We start from the raw sequence: 23,535 nt of genomic DNA, 5'->3' as shown, positions 1-23,535 counted from the left end.
TCCTGCCAAGAAGCCCTGACTACAGCCAGGAGGTGCCAGTGATTGGGGCAGATGATCTGCCATGAGGGGCAAGTGGGCTGTGCTTGGGTGACTGGCTGCTTGGGCCAGGAGTCAAGTCCAAGTCTTGGAATGGGGAGCCTGGTAGGGCCAGGGTAGGCTGGCAGCTGCCTAGGGCCCAGGCTTCATCAAGCTACAGCAGATTTTTCTTCCAGGAGAGAAAGCAAAGAAAAGTTTTGCCTTTTTCTAAACTGCAAGACACGATCCATAGGTGGGTCATGAAACTGTGTGTGTGTGTTTGTAGTGAAGCAAAAAAGAATGTCAGGGTGCATTCTAGGTGATGAGGGAAAGTAGTTTTGGGAAATACTTCAGTCATACTGCATCAGTGTGTACATTTGTGTACTGGATTGACATGTCTAATGTATTTCTAACTGTGGCACATGGTCAATAAACTGAGAAATGGTGTTTTTGATGCTGTGTCCCCAAGTGTAGATCTGGGGCCACCAGTGCCAGAAGCACCGAGGGTGTGTTTAGAAACCCCCCTAGGGCTGGCCTGCCCCAGGCCCACTGAATCAGGATCTCTTGGGGTGGAGCTTGGATCTGCCTTGTGGACATGCTCCCTAGGGATTCTTAAGGAAGCAGAAGAATCTTCCCAGGGAAAGATCTAGAAAAGGGCCTCCCTTCCTGATAATTCATGGCCACGTGAGGGATTTCCCTTCCAGAGGGGGTGTGTGCTGACGACACAGTGCTCTGCCGGATGCTGGCTGATTGGGGGAGGTGTAAGGTCAAGGCGGTGGCATCAGAGGTAGCATGCCACGGTGCTGTACTCACTTGAAGACACAATGCCCAGGTGCAAACCCTGGTTTTGTTATCTACGAACAGTGTAACCTTGAAAAAGGTTATCTGATGCCTCTGAACCTCTGTTTCCTGGCCGGCAAAATGGAGGAAGGTAGCACCAATTTCCTGGGATCTCTGTGAAGACCAAGTGGGATGATGGGGCCAAGATGCTTAGCCCAGGCTCGAGCACGCGACGAGCCCTCTGCTGACATCCTTTGTGCCCAGGATCGCTGAAAGCAGCTCAGAAGCAGGAGCTGGAAGGGTGAGTATCCCCCTCATTCTCTCTGCCCTTCAGTTTTCTCATTTGCAATCTGTGGATAATAAGGCCTGCCCTGTCCGCTTTACCAGTCACATTCAAATGTGGGCTGTGATCAAAAAAAGATAAGGGACTAGCAGAGGCATGATGATGATGACGACGATGATGATGATGATGACGACAGTGATGATGGTGGTGACAGAGATGAAGAAAATGATGATCAACAGTGGCTTTCCCTTCAGGGGAGCTGAATCCCTTTCAGGCTCAGAAATGCCTACTCTCCAAAGAAGGCAGAGTGAACTGTGCATGTTCACGGTTTCAGAGACAAAAGCCGTGATGGGCTCGGTCAGCTGCTCATATTAGAAGGGATAGACTTTTACATCTACACCAGTGGTTCACATTTCTATTGGAAAAAGGGAAAAAGAAGAGGAAGAATGTTTCTTCCATGTATGGCTGCAGATTATGAAAATTACCCTCATATATTTCCATAGAAACAGAGTTAAGGCTGTTAACACAAGGGTTAAGGCTTGTTAACCACAAGCTCAGCTTCGTGTTCTACCACTTCAGTCTCTTTATGAGTCACTGAATGACCCCCCCCAAACGCGATGTTCCTTCAGGACTATAAATTAGATGATTTATTATTTTTTTAAATTAAAAACAAATATTTTATTTATTTGGCTGCATTTGGGTCTTAGTTGCGGCACGCAGGATCTTTCCTCGTGGCGCGCAGGACCTTTCGTCATGGCGCACTTGCTTCTCTGGTTGCAGCGGGTGGGCTCAGTAGTTGTGGCACGCGGGCTCTCTAGTTGTGGCGCATGGGCTCAGTAGTTGCGGCATGCAGGCTTAGTTGCCCCATGGCAGGAGGGATCCTAGTTCCCCGACCAGGGATCAAACCCTCGTCCCCTGCATTGGAAGGCGGATTCTTAGCCACTGGACCACCAGGGAAGTCCCAATTAGGTGATTTATAGTGAAGCTTTTTTCTCTTTTGTTCTCTTCCAGTCATGAGAGGCAGATGCAGATCTCTTGATTTAATTAAGTAAACAGTTGACCAGAAGATCTGGGTTATATCCTTTTCCTAACCCAGTGGGATCCTGGACCCTTGGGGTCAGAAGCATGTCACCTGATATTAGAGTTTCATGCTGATCTGTGTTAGGAAACAAACTTGCTGGGTTATCCCATTAAAGCATGTGGGTTTTGCCTTCTGTCCTCTCTTCTGAATGGGGGCCTAACCAGTGCTCCCCGAAGTACGGACCAGCGGCACTGGCACCACCCCGAGGCTGTTAGGAATGCAGCTTCTAAGGCCCCGCCCCAGACCTCCTGAACCAACCACTCTGGAGCAGGGCTCAGCACTCTGTGTATTAACAAGTCTTCTAGGTGATTCTGATACACACTCAAGTTTGCCCTGAACTCGAGTCCTCTTTGCTCCCTATGCTTTCTGTTACGGAGAGCATACCCATCCATTTCTGAGGCGTTCACTTTTCTCTCTGGATTGACAGATCTTCCCCAGTCTGCCTCCACCTCTGTCCCTCACCTGACTCCCAGCCCCAGTAGGACATTTCCTCTTCAGCGTCCACCTGTCAGCAGCAGCTCAATGCCTTCCTCGAAGCTCAGAGCCTAGGGATTCAGACCTGGTTCTTCAACCAGCCATGAGGCACCTCACTGCCCAGCAGCCAGGCTTCGTGTCTCCCTTCTGTCCACAAGGCTACGTGGACGACTCCTGGATCACGCTGCCCTCTGTCTGGAGCCCTTACCTGAGAGCGGTCAGAAACTCTCCAAAGAGGAAATGAATTTAGGGAGGCAGTGTGGAATCCTGAAAGAAGATACACTTTGGAGCCAGAGAGATGGTGACTTTGACACTTATTGCCCAAGGGATCAAGTGAGTCACTCAAAATCTCCGAACTTCAGTCTCTTCTATTATAAAAAGGGGAGACTTTCGACCTGGCATGGTTTTGTGAGGGCTGAAGGTAAAGCTAACAGCCTTCCCTGCTCACAGCAGCAGGGCAGTGAATAACTGTTCTAAGTTGGTATGACGGTGTTCCCCACAATTTGGCTCTTAGCAGTAGGCAGCCTTGGCTTGCTTTCCAATAACACCTGAAGTAACCTGGGAGAAGCAATCATGTCACTAGACACTAATGTGCTTTATGACTTCGGGCAAGTCACTTCCCCTCTCCGAGTCTCAGCTTCCTCCTCTGTCAAATGAAGGGACAGAACTTTTAAGGTTGCTCTGAGCACTCCTGAGGGCCTGATACCCTCATGGCGCCTGGCATTGTGCTGGGTGCATCTCAAGCAGGCAAGGGAAGCCTTGTAGTATAGATGACTCCCTGCAGAAAGCAGGACCGGAGGCCAGTGGCTCACTCCAGGCCGCCTACCTCACCTTGCAAGCCTCCCTTACCGAGCAAGGGGGGGAGCCAGTTGACATTGGCTTCACAGTGGGAGTCCAAGAATGTGACGACATCCCCAGTTGCTGCTGAGGCCCCCAGCATCCGGGTCCTTATCAGCCCTTCCCGTTTCTTGGTTCGGAGAATCCTCACGCTGGGGAAAAGGGCCATGTAGTCTTCAAGTGGCTTCTTCAGATGCTCTGTGAGGGAGAGAGAAGAGGACAGATGGATAGATGGGTGAGTAATCATTCTTGTGACCCCTTCCTTACATGTGCACTGCACTTTACAGTTTAGATAGAGCTTTCCAGTGCACTGTCTCATTGGACCTTTCAGATAGGGTCAAGAAGGACAGGAATAAACACCTGTGTGTTGCAAAGGGGGAAACTGAAGTTTAAAGAGGTCCAGTGTTAGTGCCAGACCTGGAACACAGAGACCTTCTGTACGAGGGCGTTAGCAGCTGTGGTTTATGTCTGGCTGGGACTCATTCCCTCATTTTCTAGCAACAATACTCTGATTTTCTTTGGGAAACTGCCCCTCCCCTTCTCAGTCCTTCAGACTTGGGTGGGCTTGACTGAATCTCCAAGGGGGAGGAGCATGTGGCTTGGGCCTGACCAATCAGGGCATTCCATTTCCTTGGCCACAGTGATTGGTTCAGGGATGGACATGTGGCCTGAATTGGTCCAAACAATGAATCCTGAGAATTCTTTTTCAGAACTATTGAAAAATGAGGCCCTTTTTTCTTACTAGAGTTGCTAGGTTGGTTGGCCCTAAGTCTGGAGTTGCTTGTGACATCTTTAGCAAAATGAGGTGATGAGAGGTGGTGGGAAGATCTGCTGAGACTGAAGTCAACATGTAAAAAGAGAGTGAAAAGATGGAGAGAGACATTATCCTGATAACATTTTGATTCTCCAGATCCCCCTGTGCCTGAAGTAGAGAGACTCCCAGATGTTCTTATTAAACGTAACAACCAATTCCTCTTTTTGCTTATTCTAATGTAGGCTGGCTTCTGGCCCATGCCTGGAAAAGCTGTTATAAATAAATCTCAAAGACAGTCTGTTTCTACTGAAAGTGCCAGCCTTAACGTTAGTGTCTCTTGATTTTAATCAGGGTTACGGCCCTTTATGAAAACTCTAGTATGGCTACAGAAAAACCCTATAGTTTGTATCCTACTTAATGGTGAAATATTGAATGCTTTTCTACTAAGAGCAGGAGAAAGGCTGTCCACTTTCTCTCCACTTTAGTACTGTTCTAGAATTCCTACCTAGTGCAACTGGTAAGACAAGGAAATAAAAGGCATAAAGATTGGAAAGAAAAAGGTAGCAGTATTTTTAATTGTAGATGACATGATTGTTTACACAGAAAATCTTAAGAAATCTACAAAGAAACTAGAACAGGAAAACTTTGCAAGATTTCAGGATACAGATCAGCATTTAAAAATCAACTGTATTTCTATAGACTAGCAAATAAGAAAGCTATTTGAAAAATACAATTAAAATGGTAAAAATACCATTTACAATTTAACAAAGTGAGTACAAAATGTATACTGAAAACTACAAAACACTGTTGAAAGAAATGAACAACCAAAATAAACGGTAAGATAGTCCAGGTTCATGGATCAGATGACTTAAGGTTGTTAAGATGGCAATACCTCCTATGTTGATATACAGATTCAATGTGGCCAAAAAATCACAGATGGCTTCTTTGCAGAAATTGACAATTGACAAGCTGGTACCCAACTTTATGGAAATGCAAGGGATCAAGGAATCCAGGACAGCTAAAAAATGTTTTTTTGTTTTTGCTTCTCTCTGAAATATTTGGGTTCTTTTTTTTACTTAATTAATTAATTTATTTATTTATGGCTGAACTGGGTCTTCGTTGCTGCGCGCGGGCTTTCTCTAGTTGCAGCGAGCGGGGGCCACTCTTCATGTGGTGTGCGGGCTTCTCGCTGCGGTGGCTTCTCTTGTTGCGGAGCACAGGCTCTAGGCACACAGGCTTCAGTAGTTGTGGCACATGGGCTTTGTTGCTCGGAGGCATGTGGGATCTTCCCGGACTGGGGATCGAACCCGTGTCCCTGCATTGGCAGGCAGATTCTTAACCACTGCGCCACCAGGGAAGTCCCTAAAAAATGTTTTGATTACTTATACACGAACGCTCATAGCAACAGTATTCACAATAGCCAAATGGTGAAAATAACACAAATTTCCATCACCTCACAAATAGATAAACAAAGATGGAATATATCCGTACAACGGAATATTACTCAGCCAAAAAAAAAATGAAGTACTGATACATGCCACAATGTGGATGAACCTAGAAATCATCATATTAAGTAAAGGAGGCAAGACACAAAAGGTCACATGTTATATCATTCCATTTGTATGAAATTCCAGAATAGGTAAATCCAGAGACAGAAAGCAGATCAGTGATTACCATGAACTGGGATAGAGGGGAATAGGGAGTGACTACTTAATAAGTATGGGGTTTCCTTTTGGGGTGGTAAAAATATTTTGAAACTAGATAGAGGTGATGGTTGCACAACGTTACGAATGTACTAAATGCCAATGAATCGTATACTTTAACATAGTATCGTATATTTTAACATGGTTAACTTTATGTTATGTGAATTTTACCTCAATTTAAAAAAATGGGTAAAGGACATGAATAGGCACTTCTTGAAAGAAGATATACGAATGGCCAATAAACATATGAAAAGATGCTCAACATCATTAGTCACCAGGGAAATATAAATCAAAATCATAACGAGATACTACTTCACATTCACTAGGATGGCTATAATGAAAAAGTAAGATAATAAGTGTTGACAAGGATGTGGAGAAATAAGAATTCTCATACACTGTTGGTGGGAATGTAAAATGGTGCAGCCACTTTGGAAAACAGTCTGGCAGTTCCATAAATAGTTGAACACAGTTACCATACAATCCAGCAGTTCTACTCCTAGGTGTATATCCAAGAGAAATGAAAATATACGTCCACGTGAAAACATGTACACTCATGTTCATAGCAGCAGTTTTCATAATATCCCCAAATTGAAAATCAAATCATCCAAATACACATCAACAGATGAATGGATAAATAAAATGCAGTATATCCATACAGTGGAAATACTATTCAGCAATGAAAAAGAATGAGCTTTTGCAATAATATGAACAAGCCTGCTGGGTTAAAGAAGTCAGATAATTCTGCTCTGAATTCACTCCATCTGGAGTTAGGGCTGGAAGGGCCCTCCTAATTCAGGGGCTGTGGCTGAATCACCTGGTGAGCTGGCTGCAAATACAGCTGCTTGGGCATCGTCCCAGGCGACTGTGATTTGGTAAACTGAAGGCAGCATCAGCATCTTTGGTTTTACTTGACCCACAGGTAATTCTGATGTACAGCTAGGCCTGGAAAGCACTGGAGTGGTTCAGTCTCTTCATTTTATAGACAGAAAGCTGAAGTCCAGAGAAGGGAAGGTGCAACAGTTAACAGTAGAGGCAGGGCCCCTTGACTGCTTGATCCAGAACCCACTGAACCTTTTATTCTTCTAACCTGTATAGAAATGAACCATTTTCACTGCTAAGGCAGATTATGACTTGCAAAGGAGCTTCACATATTTTATCTCCCTTGATTCATAAAATCATACTCTGCATTACAGTTCTCCCCATTTGACAGATGAGAAAACTGATGCTCAAAGAAGCTAAGAAACTTGCCCAAGGTCATACAGCCAGTAAGTTGCTGGGTTCTCTGTAGAAACATGAGGCTTTCCCCTCTCTAGCTGTGTTTTCCCTATCTCTCATAATCATATACTACTGGCACGATTTTTGCCACTTCTGCCTACCTCACTACAATTTATTTAAGATTTTCTTTTTTAAATCAACTCACTTAAAAAAAAATATTTATTTATTTATTTATTTATTTTGGCTGCACTGGGTCTTAGTTGTGGCATGAGGGATCTTTAGTTGAGGCATGTGGACTCTTAGTTGCGGCATGCATGTAGGATCTAGTTCCCCAACCTGGGATCGAACCGGGCCCCCTGCATTGGAGTGCGGAGTCTTACCCACTGGACCACCAGGCAAGTCCCAGCTCGCTTTTCTTCAATTAAAAATTTAATTTATTTTAAAAGGAAGCGTTAAAAACTGTAAATGGAAAATCGGTACCATCTGTGATAAAGAGCTAATAAATTAAAAAACCCAAACAAATAAGAATAAAGCGACGTTACTAGATTTTAGCCAGATCTTCCTGCCTCCCTCTTTGTCAAGAAGGGAGATACGGGCAACCAGCCGAGACTTTCCACCTGAGGGTGATCAGAGGAAATGAAAGAGAGCTGAAAAGAGGAAGCATTCTCTCCCCATGAGTCAATGTTACTTAATGCAAAGTCTCCGGGCCACCTGAGACCAACTTAGGTACCGCTTAATCACTTTTGTGCTGGCGCACTTGGGGAGACACTGCACCAGACACTTACGTCTCCAGAAACTTAAAGAGTGGAGATGAGGCGTGTTTTGTGTTGTGTTCTCTGGCACCTTGCAAGTCGGAGCAATTAAAAGATATACAGAGGAAAGATTAACTTCATATACAACCTGAGGCTGGAAGGCTGAAAGATACTCCAGATCGCCTCTTGCTTGCTTGCAAAGATTAATACGGCTTCTCCGGCCCTTTCCCACTTCTCTTTGGAACAGTGGCTCTGTAGAGAGCAGAAATCAATTTGCCCTAATTGAAGGACGAAATCTTTCCAGAAGAGACTTTCTTGGGCAGTGAGACAAGATAGCAAGAGGCATGATCACGCTCCAAATAGGCTGCTGTTTGGGCAGGAACGCTATCTTTAAAGAAAAGAAAAAAAAATCCACAGTCATTGTCTTGTGACCAGCGCTTCTTCTTGGCTGGGTTCAACTGGTAGGTCATTAACACGAGGATGAGATAATCTCCTATACCACACACCACTACTCCCAACAGAGGGAGATATATCCCCCTGTCCGGCTCTAATCATTGAGGGCCCTGCTCGGGCACAGCCCCATCGCTAAATCACCCCAAACGCAGATGGCCGCAGTCATTACAGATGGACCAATTAAGGCCTTTTGACAGCTTGTGGCAAAGTCGGCGCAATTATTTAGGGGTAATTATGCTCCTCCTGTCCTTATTAGAAAGAACATTTACACAAAATCAAGACTGTTGCCTTATTTTGCCACGCTGTCTTCTTGGATGAGGACAGTCCGTAAAGTCATAGAATTTTAGAGCTGGAAGGGGCTTTCGATGAAGATGATGACGGTTCTGACGATGACAATTACGTGGAACAATTCCTGAGGCCCTGCTCGCACACGGAGCTCTCTACTGTATATACATAATCTCTGTCGCCTACACCACCACTACAAATGGGGTACTATGGCCCCCTTTTATACAAAAAGACACCATGAGGCTCAGAGCGGGTGGTGCCCCCCCCCCAGGTGCACAGTTTATAAATGATGGAGCCAAGGTCTAAAACCCATCCCTGCCTGACTGTTAACAGAGCACCAAACCCCATCTCTGCCTCACTTCCATCAGACCCTCCATTCTACCCAGAGAGGGACGGCTAGGACCGGAAGTTAAATGTCTTGCCCAGAATCATACAGTGAGTCTGTGGCACGGCGTTTTCCAAGCCGGGACTTCCCCCCACCTTCATAAGCCCTAGGGCAGGGATGGCAAACAGGCTTCATGGAAGTGCCTGTGCTCACAGGTGTGTAATGGATAGCTAAAGCAATGTTAAGAAAGACTCTGAGGCTATACCCTGGCTCAGCGTGCAAATGCCAGGGCTGAGAGATGTCTGCCCTGAGGCAGCAGGAAGGCAGCTGTCCTAATGCCGCAGACGCATCATTCCCATTGCAGGGGTTGCTCTGATGGCACAGCAATATAGAATTGCTCTTGCCCTTATTATCCCTAATCTCACGAGGAGCCACAGCCATCCAATGGGGGGGGGAGGGCGGTGAGGCTGATCCTGAAGGTGAGCCCCCATCGGGGTAAGGCTCTACGCAGGTGTTCAAAGAGCACTTACCAGAGTGCTCCCAGGTGGATTCTGGGTGCCCTGCCCAGACCCCTTCAGCATTTTGTTCTCTGCCTGCCTGCCTCCCACCTGCCAGCACCTGCCGCTGCCTGGGGCTCGGCATCCACGTGGTAGACCTCCACTGAGGGCCGTCGTGTGTGTGCACAACCGCCCCGGCTCCCTCGCTCCTCAGGCGGGATAACCCCGAGCACGTGCTCTGTGCTGGCTCCCAGTGGGGTCACCGTGGCTGCATGCCGTGGTGCCCGGCATAGGCACCCTTCCTGGCTGTCTCCCCTTCCTCTTCTCACTTCCCCACTCTCTTGCTGCTGTTTCCTGAAATATCCTCTCAAACTAACTCCTTGCACTCAAATCCTGTCTCAGGATCTGCTTCAGGAAACCCAAACCAAGACAGTGTCCAAGTGGCAGTCATGGGTTAGAGGATCTGCAAGGCTGAGGGTGTGATCCCTTGAAGGTGATGACTTTGGATCAGCAACACGATGATGTTTGGAACCATTAACTTCTGTAAATAACGGTCACCATGTGTCTAGTACACTCCCTGCCAGGCATGAACCCAAGCACCCGACATGCATTTACGTATCGCATCTTCACAAACACTCCACGAGGCAGGTTGGTATCCTTGTTTTACTAATGAGGAAACTGGGGCACTGAGAGATTTAATAACTTTGCCCAGGTCTACACAGTAAGTGGCAGGTCTTGGATTTAAACTCAGGCCATCTGGCTCCGGAGTCTGTAGGCTTCTTTGTTCAACTTTTTTTAAAAAAATTAAGAATCATTTCAAACATATTTTTAAAAAAGTAGAATAGGGGCTTCCCTGGTGGTGCAGTGGTTGAGAATCTGCCTGCTAATGCAGGGGACACGGGTTCGAGCCCTGGTCTGGGAAGATCCCACATGCCGCGGAGCAACTGGGCCCGTGAGCCACAGCTACTGAGCCTGCGCGTCTGGAGCCTGTGCTCCGCAACAAGAGAGGCTGCGACAGTGAGAGGCCCGCGCACCGCGATGAGGAGTGGCCCCCGCTTGCCGCAACTAGAGAAAGCCCTCGCACGGAAACGAAGAACCAACACAGCCAAAAATAAATAAAATAAATAAATTAAAAAAAAAAAAAGTAGAATAGAATAACAAAGCCCCAAGGATCCATCATTCAGCTTTGGGAACTGTCACTGCTGGCCTCTCTCGTTTCATCCCCGCCCCTGCCCACTGGATGATATTGGCGCTGATGGAGTTTGTGCCTGTAACCATCGTGCCATTAGAGGGGAAAAGCCAGGGAGGTTAACATGGAAGGATATTACAGCTTCCTCTGGACTAGCTGTCCCTCTCCTAGGAACACACCCAGTGAGTTATCCCAATGTTGGGCACCCAGTATCTTCTCAGGAAATCCTTGGTGATTATCTCATTGGACTCCCCGCAATCACCAATTCTGGGCAGGTATCATCAGTTCTGGTGTTACTGGAGGGGAAACTGAGGCTCAGGAAAGGGAAGGCCTTGCCCTAAATCTCTCAGCTACTGAGGTCTGAGTGAGGACCAGAACCCAAGGTCTGTGCTTCCTTGGTCCTCCTTGTATATCCCACCTGAAAATGCACATACTTCCCCAGGAACTGCAGCCTCCCTGGTTCCTGTGTTGAATGGAGCCTTTCCCTCCTGTCTGGTCTGAAGGGCACTTAGGACTCTGAGGATGGTTCTCCCTGGTGGGCTGTGCACCAGGAGTTGCACTCAGAGGAGTTGCTGAGAGTTGAACCGTGTCCTCCCCAAAAGGTATGTTGAAGTCCTAGTACCTAGGAATGTGGTCTTACTTGGAAATAGCATCTTTACAGATGTAATCAAGTTGAGATGAGGTCATACTGATTTAGGGTGGGCCCTAATCCAGTGGCTGGTATCCTTTATAAGAAGAAGAAATCTGGACGCACAAGGAGAAGCCACTGACCACAGAGGCAGAGATTGGAGTGATGCTTCTACATGCCAAGAAACACCAAGCATTGCTAGGGAGAGGTGAGGAGGGATCCTTTCCTAGAACCTGCAGAGAGAGCATGGCCCTGCCGACACCCTGATCTCAGACTTCTAGGCTCCAGGACTGTGAGGGATTAAACTTCTGCTGTTTTAATCCACTGGTTTGTGATGCCTTGTTGCGGCAGCCTGAGGACCCTGAGACAGAAGAGAGGTTCTCATACACTGGCATCGAAACAATGCCACAGCAAGAACACGGCCCCGGTTCTGGCCACTGCTGTCTCTTGTCTGGACCACTGTGGTCTGTGGCCAACCAGAAGAGCCACGACTGCTGTCCCCGCGTCCACTCTGTCTCTCTTCAGTCTGCACGCGCAGTCCAGGGGGGCCTCTTGGAAGAGAAAAGGACTGCACCGTGGCACCCTTCCGCTCTCTTGCTTAAAACCCTTCCATGGCTTCCGTGGCTCTCGGAAGAAGGTCCAAAATCCTTCCCAAGGATGACAAGCTGTGTATGGTGGGTCCTGCCCCCTCTTCAGCCTCATCTTGCCCTTCCCTTCCTTCCTGCCCCCTCCATGTCATCTTCTTTCAGGCGTCCAAAGGCCCCAGGACGACCCACCCCTTCTGCCTCAGAGTCTGTATCCGAGCCGGTCCTTCTGTCTGGGCTGCTGAGGTCTAAGCCTCTTCACATATCCCCCCAGTTAACTCCTGCTCATCCTTCAGATCTTGTTTCACACCTCCGACTCCTCACTAAAGCCTTTCCTGACCTCCCAGACCAGAGCAGGTCCCTAAGGCAGATGGCCACAGAAGCCCTGGACCTTGCCCTTCATGCCGCTCAGCTCGGGTCATGGTTCCATACCCATGGACTGACTTAGTCTGCTTCCCTCCACTCTAGGCTGTAGGAGGGAGAGCTCTGTAACTGCTCTGCTTGCCAGTGTAGCCTTCGTGCCTAGTGGGGGCCCAGAGGCGTCTGCAAATCCCCACTGAATCCACACGCCTTCCTCCTCCATCGTTTCATTTGATTTGATTTGATGTGATTTCCCTGTGAAGGAAGCAGGTCACGGCTCATCATCCTCACTGCAACATGAGGGAAGTCAAGTTCAGAAGACATTTCTGGTCCAAGGTTACACAGCCAGCCAGGTAAGTGGTGCAGACAGGACTCAAATCCAGTTCAGTCTGTTCAGGAATCTTTGCTCTACTGCTGTGTGTAATCAAATTAATTCCCAAGCAGAGTCCAGAGTTTCAATCTCTGGTGCCATCGAGCCTTGCAGAGACTCCTGCTGAGGGGCACCAAAAATAAAGGAGCTCTGTGTGTCGCCAGAGCTGGCAGGACACCAAGCATATGGGAGAGGGCCCCGTGGATGGGACCGCAAGGGAAGAGGAGGAGGGGGAAGGAGAGGGGAAGGAGAGAGAGGGGGAAGAAGGGGCGGGGGGAAGTAAGGAACAAGTCACAAACCAGACCAATCCCTGTTGGTTCTCTGGCCTTGGGGGTGTTGTCAATAGTGCAGAGGTCGCAGCGGGAGAGGCTGCTTTCTGCACGCTTGGGCTGGCTTCTGGGACTTCTAGGTGTGCTGGGTCTTGTCACGTCTCAGCTCCGCTGGGCTTCTGGCTATTAAATTGTCATAGCTCATCTGTTTCCAGGATTGATTTATTCACTTGTAAGTCTTAGCCACTGTATTCTAAGGCACTGCCAATCCATTTGGAGGTGGGCAGGGTTCACAACAGCAGGCAAAACCCTTTGTCCTATTTTGATACTCAGGTGCTTCTAGCCAAAGGACAATTGTTAACATGAGGTAGACCCTCTCATCTTTATCGTCACTGTCAGTGTCATGGTTTCTGCTGGGTGCTTACCGTGTGCCTAGGCTCAGTGCTAAGCACTGTTACCTACACACATTGTCTCGTTTCATTCTTACAACAACTCTCTAAGGCAGGCAGTGTGAACTATCTTAGACAAGGGGAAACTGAGGCCTAGAAAAGTTCTATGCCAATCTATGTTCAGACAGCTAGGAGGTGACAGCCAGGAATCAGACCAGGTGTTTCTGGTGCCAAAGCGGGCATTATTAACCATGAAACTACACCACCCCTCGAAGTCCCTGGTCTCTCCATTCTGCCAGGTGGGTACCGGTTTCCAATCCCACAACCTCAACCCTATCTCCTACCCCCAGGGGTGTCCAGGGATTTCACTTGCTTGGAAAACTTGCAGACAGGTAAATATAAATAGCAGGAAAATTTAAAAGAGAGGTCAGGAAGGAAAGCTATGTTTGCACCAGGATGGGTTTTTGGCAGGGGAAATGTACAGGCATTTAGGCATCATTTACTGTTTGGAAAAGGAAAGCCAACGAGCTCTTCAGGAGACACAACCTTTTTCTGGCCCAGAGTCCTAGGGGGAGTTTCAGAGAGTGGCAGAGCTGAAAGGGGCCTCTGAATTCAGCTAGAAGGCCTTTTCCATTCTCCTTTGACGCGGGTCCTCTTATAACACATTCTAAGGCACTGACAGACACTTTTGATGTGTGCTTTTGAAAAAACAACCATTTCTTTCTTTTTTCCCTTCCCTCTTCCCCTCCTCCCCCGCTTCTTGATAATAGCTTTATTGAGATATAATTCACATATCATACAATTTACCCATTTAAAAAGCATACAATTCACTATCAAGGAGCCATTTCTTGCACTGCTGGAAGTAGTGAACCAACCGTCCCTTAGTGAAGGTCTTTCTGCCAGGGAAAATTCAGTTCAGTTTAGTCAAGAAAGCATTTCCTGCACTCCTGCTGTGTGTCAGGAACTCTGCCGGGCACATTCCTTTCTGTCGATCTAACAGGGTGGTTTTCAAAGTGTGATCCCCAGACCAGCTGCAACAGCATCATCTGGGAACTTATGAGAAATGCCAATTCTTAGGCCTCACGCCAGACCGCCTGAATCAGAGGAGTGGGGCTGTCGATCTGGAATTTAACGAGCTCTCCAAGTGATTCTGACGCGTGTAAACGTTTGAGGGACACTGGTCCAACGTAATGCAGACGGTGACCTCAGAGAAATAAATCTAGGCGATTGTGATCATACAGCTGCCCCCTGCATCTGCGGGTTCTGCATCTGGGGATGCAACCAACCACGGATTGAAAATCTTCAGAAAAAAAATCCAGAATGCTCCAAAAAGCAAAACTTGAATTTGCTGTGTTGTGGCAACTATTTACATAGCATTACATCGTATTAGGTATTATAAGTAATCCAGAGACGATTTAAAGCGTTCGGATGAGCGTAGGTTATATGCAAGTACTATGCCATTTTATATAAGGGACTTGAGCATCCAGGGATTTTGGTATCTGTGAGGGCAGGGTGTGGTGGTGGTGGTGCTCGAACCAATCTTCCCATGGATACCAAGGGATGACTATTTTAGGATCTCTAAGTGATTAGAAACAGAACCCCATGTTTCCTGCTAGAATAACAGAAAAACTAAAGCTCTCCAAGGAATCCAAAACTATTTCCTGACCCTAGCAAAACTGTGAAGGGGATGGGTGCCCTCTCATCCTCCTCCTCAGACTCACAGTGGTCCCCACTTGGCCTGGACTCCCCTTCACCTCCCACCAGGACCCTCCTCTCACCTTCAAGTGAGAAAAGATCTGACAGACAGACGAATGCACCTCCTGAGAGGCTCACAGCAAGGCTTCTCAAACCACAGCCCTAAGAAACCCTAGGGGAACTGGTTTTCACACACTTACCTGGGCAGCCTCGGAGATTCTGATTCCCATTTTGTTACGTTCCAGTAACAAAATGCATTTCTGGGGGAGCCTTTGGGAGGAGGAGAGGGGAACCAGTAGGCTGGGCGTTGTGTGGCGGGAAGAGTCAGAGCAAAGCGCATACGTGATGCAAACCCCTCCTCTGCCGCTTCCATCAAGTGTTCAGTAAAGTCTAAAGCCCTCCAGTTTTGCTCACATGGACTCTGCCGGGTGCTCTCCATCCAGAGTGGAAACAGAGTGAGTCCCTGAGCAGAAGCCGGAAGCCAAGGAGACAGCAAGACTCGGGTTTACACCTACTAGGCACCAGGAGCTGTCCCAGCTACTTGGCTGGCTCATCCCACACACATCTTTCACTGCCACCCTATGAGGGGTAACCCTATTTTACAGATGTAGAAACTGAGACTCAAGAAGGGTCTGTCACCACCCATGATCACACAACTAGTGGTGCCTTCTCTGAATTCAAGCCCTAATGTGTCTCTTTTCACCATCCCTTACAATCAGTGGCCTCTTGGTCTGATGGCTTAGATTAACTTGTTAGGTTTACAGGCAAACCTCGTTTTATTGCATTTCACTTTACTGAGCTTCGCAGATACTGAGTTTTTTACAAAATTGAAGGTTTGTGGCAACTCTACGTCAAGCAAGTCTGTCGGCGCGGTTTTTCCAACAGCTCACTTCGTGTCTCTGTGTCACATTTTGGTAATTCTTGCAGTATTTCAAACTTTTTCATTTTTCATATTTTTTACTGTGATCTATGAACAGTGGTGTTACTACTATGACTCACTGAAGGCTCAGATGACGGTTAGCAGTTTTTAGCAATAACGTACTTTTGAAATTAAGGTATGTACATTGTTTTCTTTAGACACACTGCTATTGTACACCTATTAGACTGCAGTGTAGTATAAACATAACTTTTACATGCACTGGGAAACCAAAAAAATTCATGTGTCTCACTTCTGAACCTGTAATACCTCCAAGATCTGCCTGTATTTCTCTGGCACTTTTCTGAGAATGAATGGGAATTTGACCTCCAACCTAAAGAGAAACTGTACACCATCCCCAAACAGTTGCTTTGAAACCACAAGCCCCTCTGTTCCTTGGTCTCACATTACAAATTACCCCACTCCTCAGGGCACAGGTATTTGGCCTGAACATGCTTTTGGTGATTTCAAGAATGAATTACACTCCTTCTTCAAGCAATCACATCCACCAGCCAGCTCCCAGAAATAGAAAGCACTTCTCACACAAATTAACTCCTCTCCCCTCTTTCACAGGAGATGAGTAATCTATTAAAAAAGAGATGCTATTATCTAAACAGGCAGCCTTATCTCCACTTTTAATTTCAACTAAATGCATTGGTCCCTTTTCAGTGGGTGGGTCGGGCCATAAATCTGTTTAACGATCAGATGACAAATAAAAACATACCAGAAACTATCACTATCAAGTTAATTACAGCGTCCCCTGTTTTCTGAAAGCCACTCCCCACCAATCAGCTACAAATGAGAAGACAAGGCTGGGTCCCTTGAACTTGGCCATCCCCACTTTTTCGCCCAGTTGGAGCCCATCCAGGGGAGCAGATTCATGGGCAATTCCAGTTGTGTGTTCTTGGTAGCTGCTCTTAAATTATGTCAGGTTGTCAGGTGCTGGAGAGCAACATGTGTTTCATTTAGGATGCCGGCTTCCATGCCTATCGTTTAAGGTGTTATTAAAAAAGAAAAAAAAAATTCTCCACTTTAGCAACAGTGCCAGCCTGTCAGTTTCATATTTGTTAAAGGGCAAAAGTATTCCCCTGGGGGAGATTTTCCTGCTCAGTGCAGCAGGAAGAGAAAGCTGTCCTTACCACCCTCTCTAACTACTGCTCCCTATCCCCCCAAATCCCAACCCAGCCTCTGGAAACCTCTGCTTTTTGGAGTCCTGAGACCTCATCCGGGCCTCTTCCCTCTCTGCTTCCTAATTGGTTAGCACCGGAGGAGGAACCATGGTATCTTCAGCTATTCACAGAAACTTCCACATCAGGAACTAACCTGGGCACAGAGGTCATCTTGGCCTCTAATCCCTTACCTCTCCTCCCATCCACACTGTTGCTACAGCACAGGTCTACTGATGTCATCTGGTGACATTTCAGGCCTCCCAGCAATATCCAGAGCTCACCTTTCCAGATCCATCTCCCATCTCAACCCTGCACCCAATCCTCTCTCTGCAGACACCACTTGACTAATTTTCTTGCCTTTGTTCCTTTACTCTTGCAAATCTCACAGCTCAGAGGATTCTTCTCTGCTTCTCTGTCCCAGGGAATCCTATACTTCCCTCCAGGATCAGCTCAAAGTGCTCCTGAATCAGCAATCGTGCGAACGATGCTCTCCTGATGCCACTGAGTGTAGCATGTGCTCTGCTTTCCATGCACGTTCGGGTTCAGGACTTGTGCCTCTCTGCCCAGCAGCAAGCTTCTTGAGGGCAGGACTGAGTGTGATTTATTTTCCCATCCCTCACAGCACCTGCCATGTGGCAGGTGCTAACAGATGTCTGGTGAATGATCCTGGCTTGATATATTTTCCTTGTCATTTGCTGCTTTTATTTTTTAAAATCCATGTCACCATGACATGGCTCAACATGTCACCCAAGGGAAGACATCAAGCATATTCAGGGGGCACTGCCATCTAGGTATTCACTTGTGAGTCTCTAAGCATAGGAGGTAGCATCAGGAAGCAAAAGTCAACTTCACAGCTGATGTTTATCAGTGAACTAACCACTCATGAAATTCCCACTCAAATATCACTCCCCACTTAATGAAAGGGTATATCTTTGCCCATCATATCGAAGTCTGTTTGTGAGATGGCTGTGTTTCAGATGTGACCATCCTTCAGTATAACACAAACTAATTACAAGGTGCTACAGAGGGAGCAGCAAATGCAAAGGCCCTGAGGCAGGTGGGGGCAGAACCTAAAGCAGTCATTAAAAATGGTTAATGTTTAAGGCCATTTCCTGTAGGTGGACACTTGCACAGAATCCTGTTAGGGCATGCCTCAACAATTCAGACAGACCACAGGGAAAGAAACACTGCAACTGATACAGGTAGACTTCATTTTTGGATGTAAAGTGTTCTGAATGTTTTATCTTTTTCTTTCTAAAATGGAGAAGTCTTTACTAATTTTTTGTGATCCTAAATATGATGCATTTGTTGTAAAAAAAAGTTTTTTTACCCATCATGGAGGAAGGTAACATCTGAGTGACAAGCCACTCTGGTCTCATCCACTAGAGATAGACATTCTTAATAGTTTGGTGTACTGCTCACCCAATTTTCCAGTGTTTTTGTGCTTATTTATCTATTTCTTCTGAAACCTGCTTTTTTCCCCCCCATTTAACAATATGTTATAGTCATCTCTCTATATCAGTACATGTAGATCTATCATGACCTTTTTCCTACTATCTCTCTTGATCTACCAATTAACCCAGGTGAGGGGAGCAGTGCCATTTTGCCTGACATGGAGACTAAGGTTGGGAGAGATGGAGTACTTTGCCCGAAGTCAACAACTGGTAGACTAGAAGACCAGGCTCTCTGCTTCTGTAGCTCATGTCCTGTCTCTGACACTATGCTGTCTGACTTCAGAAGAAAGGACTAGATCCAGAAGAAAAAGTTTGCAGAGAGCGAGTTCAGCTCAAAGTAAGGAAAGAGATTTCTAATAATAAGAGCTGTCCAGTAAAGGAATGAGATCGCTCATAAGACAGTGAGCTGTCCATAACTGGAAGAATTCAGAGGCTGAACTTATAATGCAAACCGTAGAAAAGACTCAAACGTTGGAGAAAGATGGCATGGCCTTGAAGGCCCCCTCCAGCCCTGGGACTGTGTGATTCTACGGTTCCAAGATGACATACCTGTTAATACAACCTGCCTGTCCATACAAAAGGCTCTAAGACTGGTGAAGATCCAGCTCTGAGGACCTAATTCTTTAACCCAGTGGCTCCTTCTGAGATGCATTTAGTAATCAGCATGGACAGAATGTGGTTTTCTTTCCATAAGCTCTAGCCTATCTTATCTGCCCCTGTAATTGTCTCCCTGCCCCAGTGGAGTAACTTGTACTTTCAATGTTGTTGTTGTTGTTGTTTTTTAAATTGAACTAGATAGTTTTAATCAATTCATTGACTTGTATGTCCCTATTACAGAAGATAATCTTGATTTTACCCTCAAATCAGTAAGGAAAGGAAAAGGTGGTAAGGAAAGCTTTCTCTTCCTGCACACTGAGCAGGAAAATCTCCCCCAGGGGAATACTTTTGCCCTTTAACAAATATGAAACTGACAGGCTGACACCCATTGCTAAAGTGGAGACTTTTTTTTTCTTTTTTAATAACACTCATGAAGAATTTATTTCCCACCAACAACAATCCTTTTAAAAAGTACAGATTAAAGTAAAACATGTTCTCAAAGGAGAATTTGAACCTCAGGGAAAAAAATCAACCAACTTATTTCTGGCAAATTTCAAACATATACAAAAATATCCACAAAAATCTAATGAACTCTCTCTTTGTATCCATTACCCCGTTTCAACAATGACGAGCTCATAGTCAATCTTATTTCATTTAAACCCAAACTCTCAAAATCAACCACTGGCAAAGTTGCTTGAACCTAGTATTAGACACAATATGATTTCATTCATTAAATTTTTTGTATGAATTCTCTAAACATCACTGTTGTATTTTTTTTAGTGTGTCAAGGGCTAGAAAACACATGGAATGCTGCCTTCAAGGGAACTCCACAGGGTGGGTATGTATGAGGCAACATGGGCTGGGGGTTTTGTGTATTCTGAACCCAGAGCAGCACTGGACAGATTTTTCCAGTCCTCTGGTTGTGTATGAGTTGCTCGATGCATGTATGTGATTTGTTAACCTGTGCTCAAATACACACACACACACACACACACACACGCACACACACCTCTAACGCTTACTGCTGGGCAGAACAGAAGGAGCTGCTCATATCTGGGATATCATAAGCTTAAGACCAAAGAGAAAGCACTGGCCTAGGACCGCTGTGGTGAGAGGCTCTCAGCCCTGGTGAGGCATCTTGTTCCCATGCAGAGACCCAGATGGCCGTCTGGGTTGCAGAGCCATGGACATCTGGCATCCCCCAGGAGCCAGGTGGTATGGTCTGTGGCATGACAGCAACAGCCCCTGGCTCCTCAGTGCCTTTTCTATCTGGGTCTGTCACAGGCCTGCCTCTCCCCCACCGGTGACCCCGTTCCTGTGGGTTACCATTGCCTTCCTCTAGGCACGGGAGAGCATTTAAAAAAGTGTACAATACGTGCTCATTTTGCAAATCAGGTATGTGAAAATAAATGAAATATCACCAATTAACCCACTGTCTTGATGGCCTCTTTTAATATTTTACGTCTGTTGCGGCTTCCGTGTCCCCTTAGTAGAAAATCCCCGTGGTCTGGAACACCATTCCTCCATATTCCTTATTGCACAGTTCAGCGCAAAATAACATTTAACTGAGCCTCCATTATCTGCCAGGGAGGGCGTGAGCAGATCAGAAGCCAAGACAACCAAGCTCAGGCCCCAGGTCTATCAAGGAAGATATTTCTGCTACAAGAATAACATCAACAGCTGACACACAGTGAGAGTGATTCTGTACAAGATATGGTGCCAAGCATCCTACAAGTGTTATCTCATTTAACACCCACAGCAATCCTACAAGTGAGACTGTCATCTCCATTTTACAGATGAGAAAACTGAGGCTTGGGGAGTTGGAGGATCTTATATACTGCTAGTAAGTGGCAGAGCAGGGACTTGAATCCAGGTCCGTGTGACTCCAGAGCATGTGCTCCTAACCACCGTGCCTTCCTTTAATAGTGGAAGCACGTGCAAAGATTAGCAGCAGCACCCGAGGACTGGATTAACGTTGGGGAGGGGACCAAGGGGAGTGGAGGTCTCCCAAGCAGAGTTTCAAAGGAATTATTAGGGTGGTGAGGTGGGGAAAGACATTCTAGGTAGAAAGAAACCATGCAAAGGAAACAGAGACTTCAACAGTCGAGTATATCCAGATAACTATACAGAGTCCACTGTCTTCTCACCAGTGAAAAATCTTGTTAATAAACAGTGAAGAAGTAATGCATGATTTCTTTCAATTGAAAGGGATATTTCTTAAGTATGTATGAGTATCAAATAGAGGCTTTGCTAAGAAACAAAAATTTAGCTTATAAAGGCTTAAGACATAAACTTCCTCCCACCCTGCCCCTCCCCCAAACGCTGGAAAGGGAACATGCTAAAATCTCTTGAACCTTTCAGGAAATAAACTGCTGGGTCAACCACTTTCTTTTCTTTAAGACAGTATTATTTTTTAATTAAATGAGAAATAATACACGTATTCTCCTTGTTATAAAAAACCCCCAAACTACAAATACAAGAGAGTAAAGTTTCTTTAGTTTCTTTTGCTATGATCCTTGATCCTACTTCACTTCCCTGCCTCACAGGTAATGGCTGTTAGCGGTCTGGAGTATGTCCTTCCATGCCTTTTTCTAATATGTTTACTCAAACATATGCATACACATTGAAAACATAAAGTATTGCTTTTGTTTGTGTGTGCATTTATAAATAAATGGTTCTGCAGCTTGCTTTTTTTACACTTTATAGTACATGTTAGAGTTCTGTTTATGTCATTTGGATTCCGTGCCTTGTTTTTAATAGCTGCCTCATATTCCATATTAGTGATATATCACAGTTTATGCTCCTTCCTCTGATGGGCACTTAGGTTGTTTCTAATTTGGTGCTCTTACAAACAGTGCTACAGTGAGCATCCTTGTATGTGCCTCGTGGTATAGACATGGTGACTATTTCTCTAGGACAGACACCGAAAAATGGAATTCCTGCATTATAGGATGTGCACATTAAAACTTTTGGGGTACTTCCAAATTTCCCTCCAAAGTGGAATTCCCAATTTCTGTCCCCCCAGCAGTTCCTGTTTAGAATGGTGAGACCCTTGGGAAGGAGGGTGGGGTGGAGGGAGGAGAGAGGAGAGAGGGTATATTTTAAATGGCATATTGGATATAATAAAATAATGATTTAGAAAAATAGCTTCTGTTGTCATAATACAGATTAGATAAAGTGGGGCTGGACAACATCTTTTTTGGGGGTGACACATAAAAGAAATGCTCTCAGAGAGTGGGCCAGGCCCTGCTCCTCCAAGAGTCTCTGGTGAGAGAGGTGAGGAAGGAGAGGACTTGCATATCTTTTTAAAGGGAAGTAAATCTTCAAAAAAGGAAAGAAAAAGAAAAGAAAAACAAAACAACCCAGAACCTTGTTAGGATTTGGGGGCGGCGGGGTTGGTCACTGAATAACCACTGGGAAGAACAGAACAGGGGAGGGGGACTAAGCTCTCCCTCTCTCTTTTCTAGCTGCTCCTGGCCTCTGGGGAGACCTGCGTCTTAGGAGGTAAATCTGGTCACCATCCAAACCACGGGGCTGGGCCTGAATTCCCCAGAGGCGGGGCTGCCCCACCGACTTCATAAATCTTTCCTAGGGTCAGACACCGCCGCTCAGCTGGTCTGACTGAAGAAGGTTGTCTAACCTGGCCGGGCCAGAACTTCAGGGGCGAAAGCTGCCTCTGGGGACAGCGGTGGTAAGGGAGGCGTGTTTCCGAGGCTTTTGACACGTTAATGGTATATGAAGGAGGAGACAAGCCTTCAGAACAGAGCCCGGCTCTGCTCCGAAGTGTGCACCAATTAAGATGATTACTGGTTTCCTTACAACACAAATACTAATGGCCTGTCACGCTCTGGCATATTCTTCTTGGTAACCTTCAACTGCGAATGATTAATAAGGATTTGGTGGCAAGGCTCATACACACAGGCAGAAAACAGGGCTGGGGGAACTCAGCTCTGACGACTGCACATCCAATGAGGCAGAGGCTTGTGGAAACAAGTTCTGAAGGACCGGGACTGCTGGGGAGGGCATGGCCACCATCAAAGGGGACCGTGTCCTGGGAATGCTCTTAGGAATTAGAATCAGGACTAGCTGTGTGACCCCACAAAGGTCGCTTTCCTCACTTTCTTGTTACATGGGGATAGTAACCCTTTTCCTGCTGGCCAGGCAGGATTGTTTACATAGGAGGGTGCTTAAAGATGCAGAGAATGGGAACATCATCATTACTGGCAGTCATGAAAATGAGAGGGGACACACAGATGGGAGTGGGAGTACATACAGCACAGTGGTTAAGAGCCAGGCTCCAAATCAGGCAGACTTAGGTCGAATGTCTTGCTTTTCTACAGACCAGTGCTGCCAAGTCACTCAAATTTCTCTAAGCCTCTGTTTCCTCATCTGAGAAGTGGGGATAATATAGAACCTCCCTTCTTAACGTGTTAGGATGAAACGAGATCACATATGCGAGTG

The 23,535-nt window shown here is 46.3% G+C and overlaps 1 protein-coding gene across 4 annotated transcripts in view; it reads right to left on the bottom strand.

Moving 5' to 3' along the window:
• The window catches only part of GALNT10 (polypeptide N-acetylgalactosaminyltransferase 10), a 335,391-nt gene that overhangs the window by 35,595 nt on the left and 276,261 nt on the right, over nucleotides 1–23,535 (bottom strand). For all 4 annotated transcript variants that reach the window (XM_068536263.1, XM_068536262.1, XM_068536260.1 and 1 more), the window contains one exon: nucleotides 3,483–3,668. In XM_068536263.1, the coding sequence (XP_068392364.1) occupies nucleotides 3,483–3,668 (186 nt within the window). The remainder of the gene's footprint in view (nucleotides 1–3,482; nucleotides 3,669–23,535) is intronic.

Source organism: Eschrichtius robustus, chromosome 2 (genome assembly GCF_028021215.1).
Source record: "Eschrichtius robustus isolate mEscRob2 chromosome 2, mEscRob2.pri, whole genome shotgun sequence".
NCBI classification, from domain to species: Eukaryota; Metazoa; Chordata; class Mammalia; order Artiodactyla; family Eschrichtiidae; genus Eschrichtius; species Eschrichtius robustus.
The sequence above is the reverse complement of the archived record's forward strand: the minus strand, read 5'-3'. Positions and strand labels throughout refer to the sequence as shown.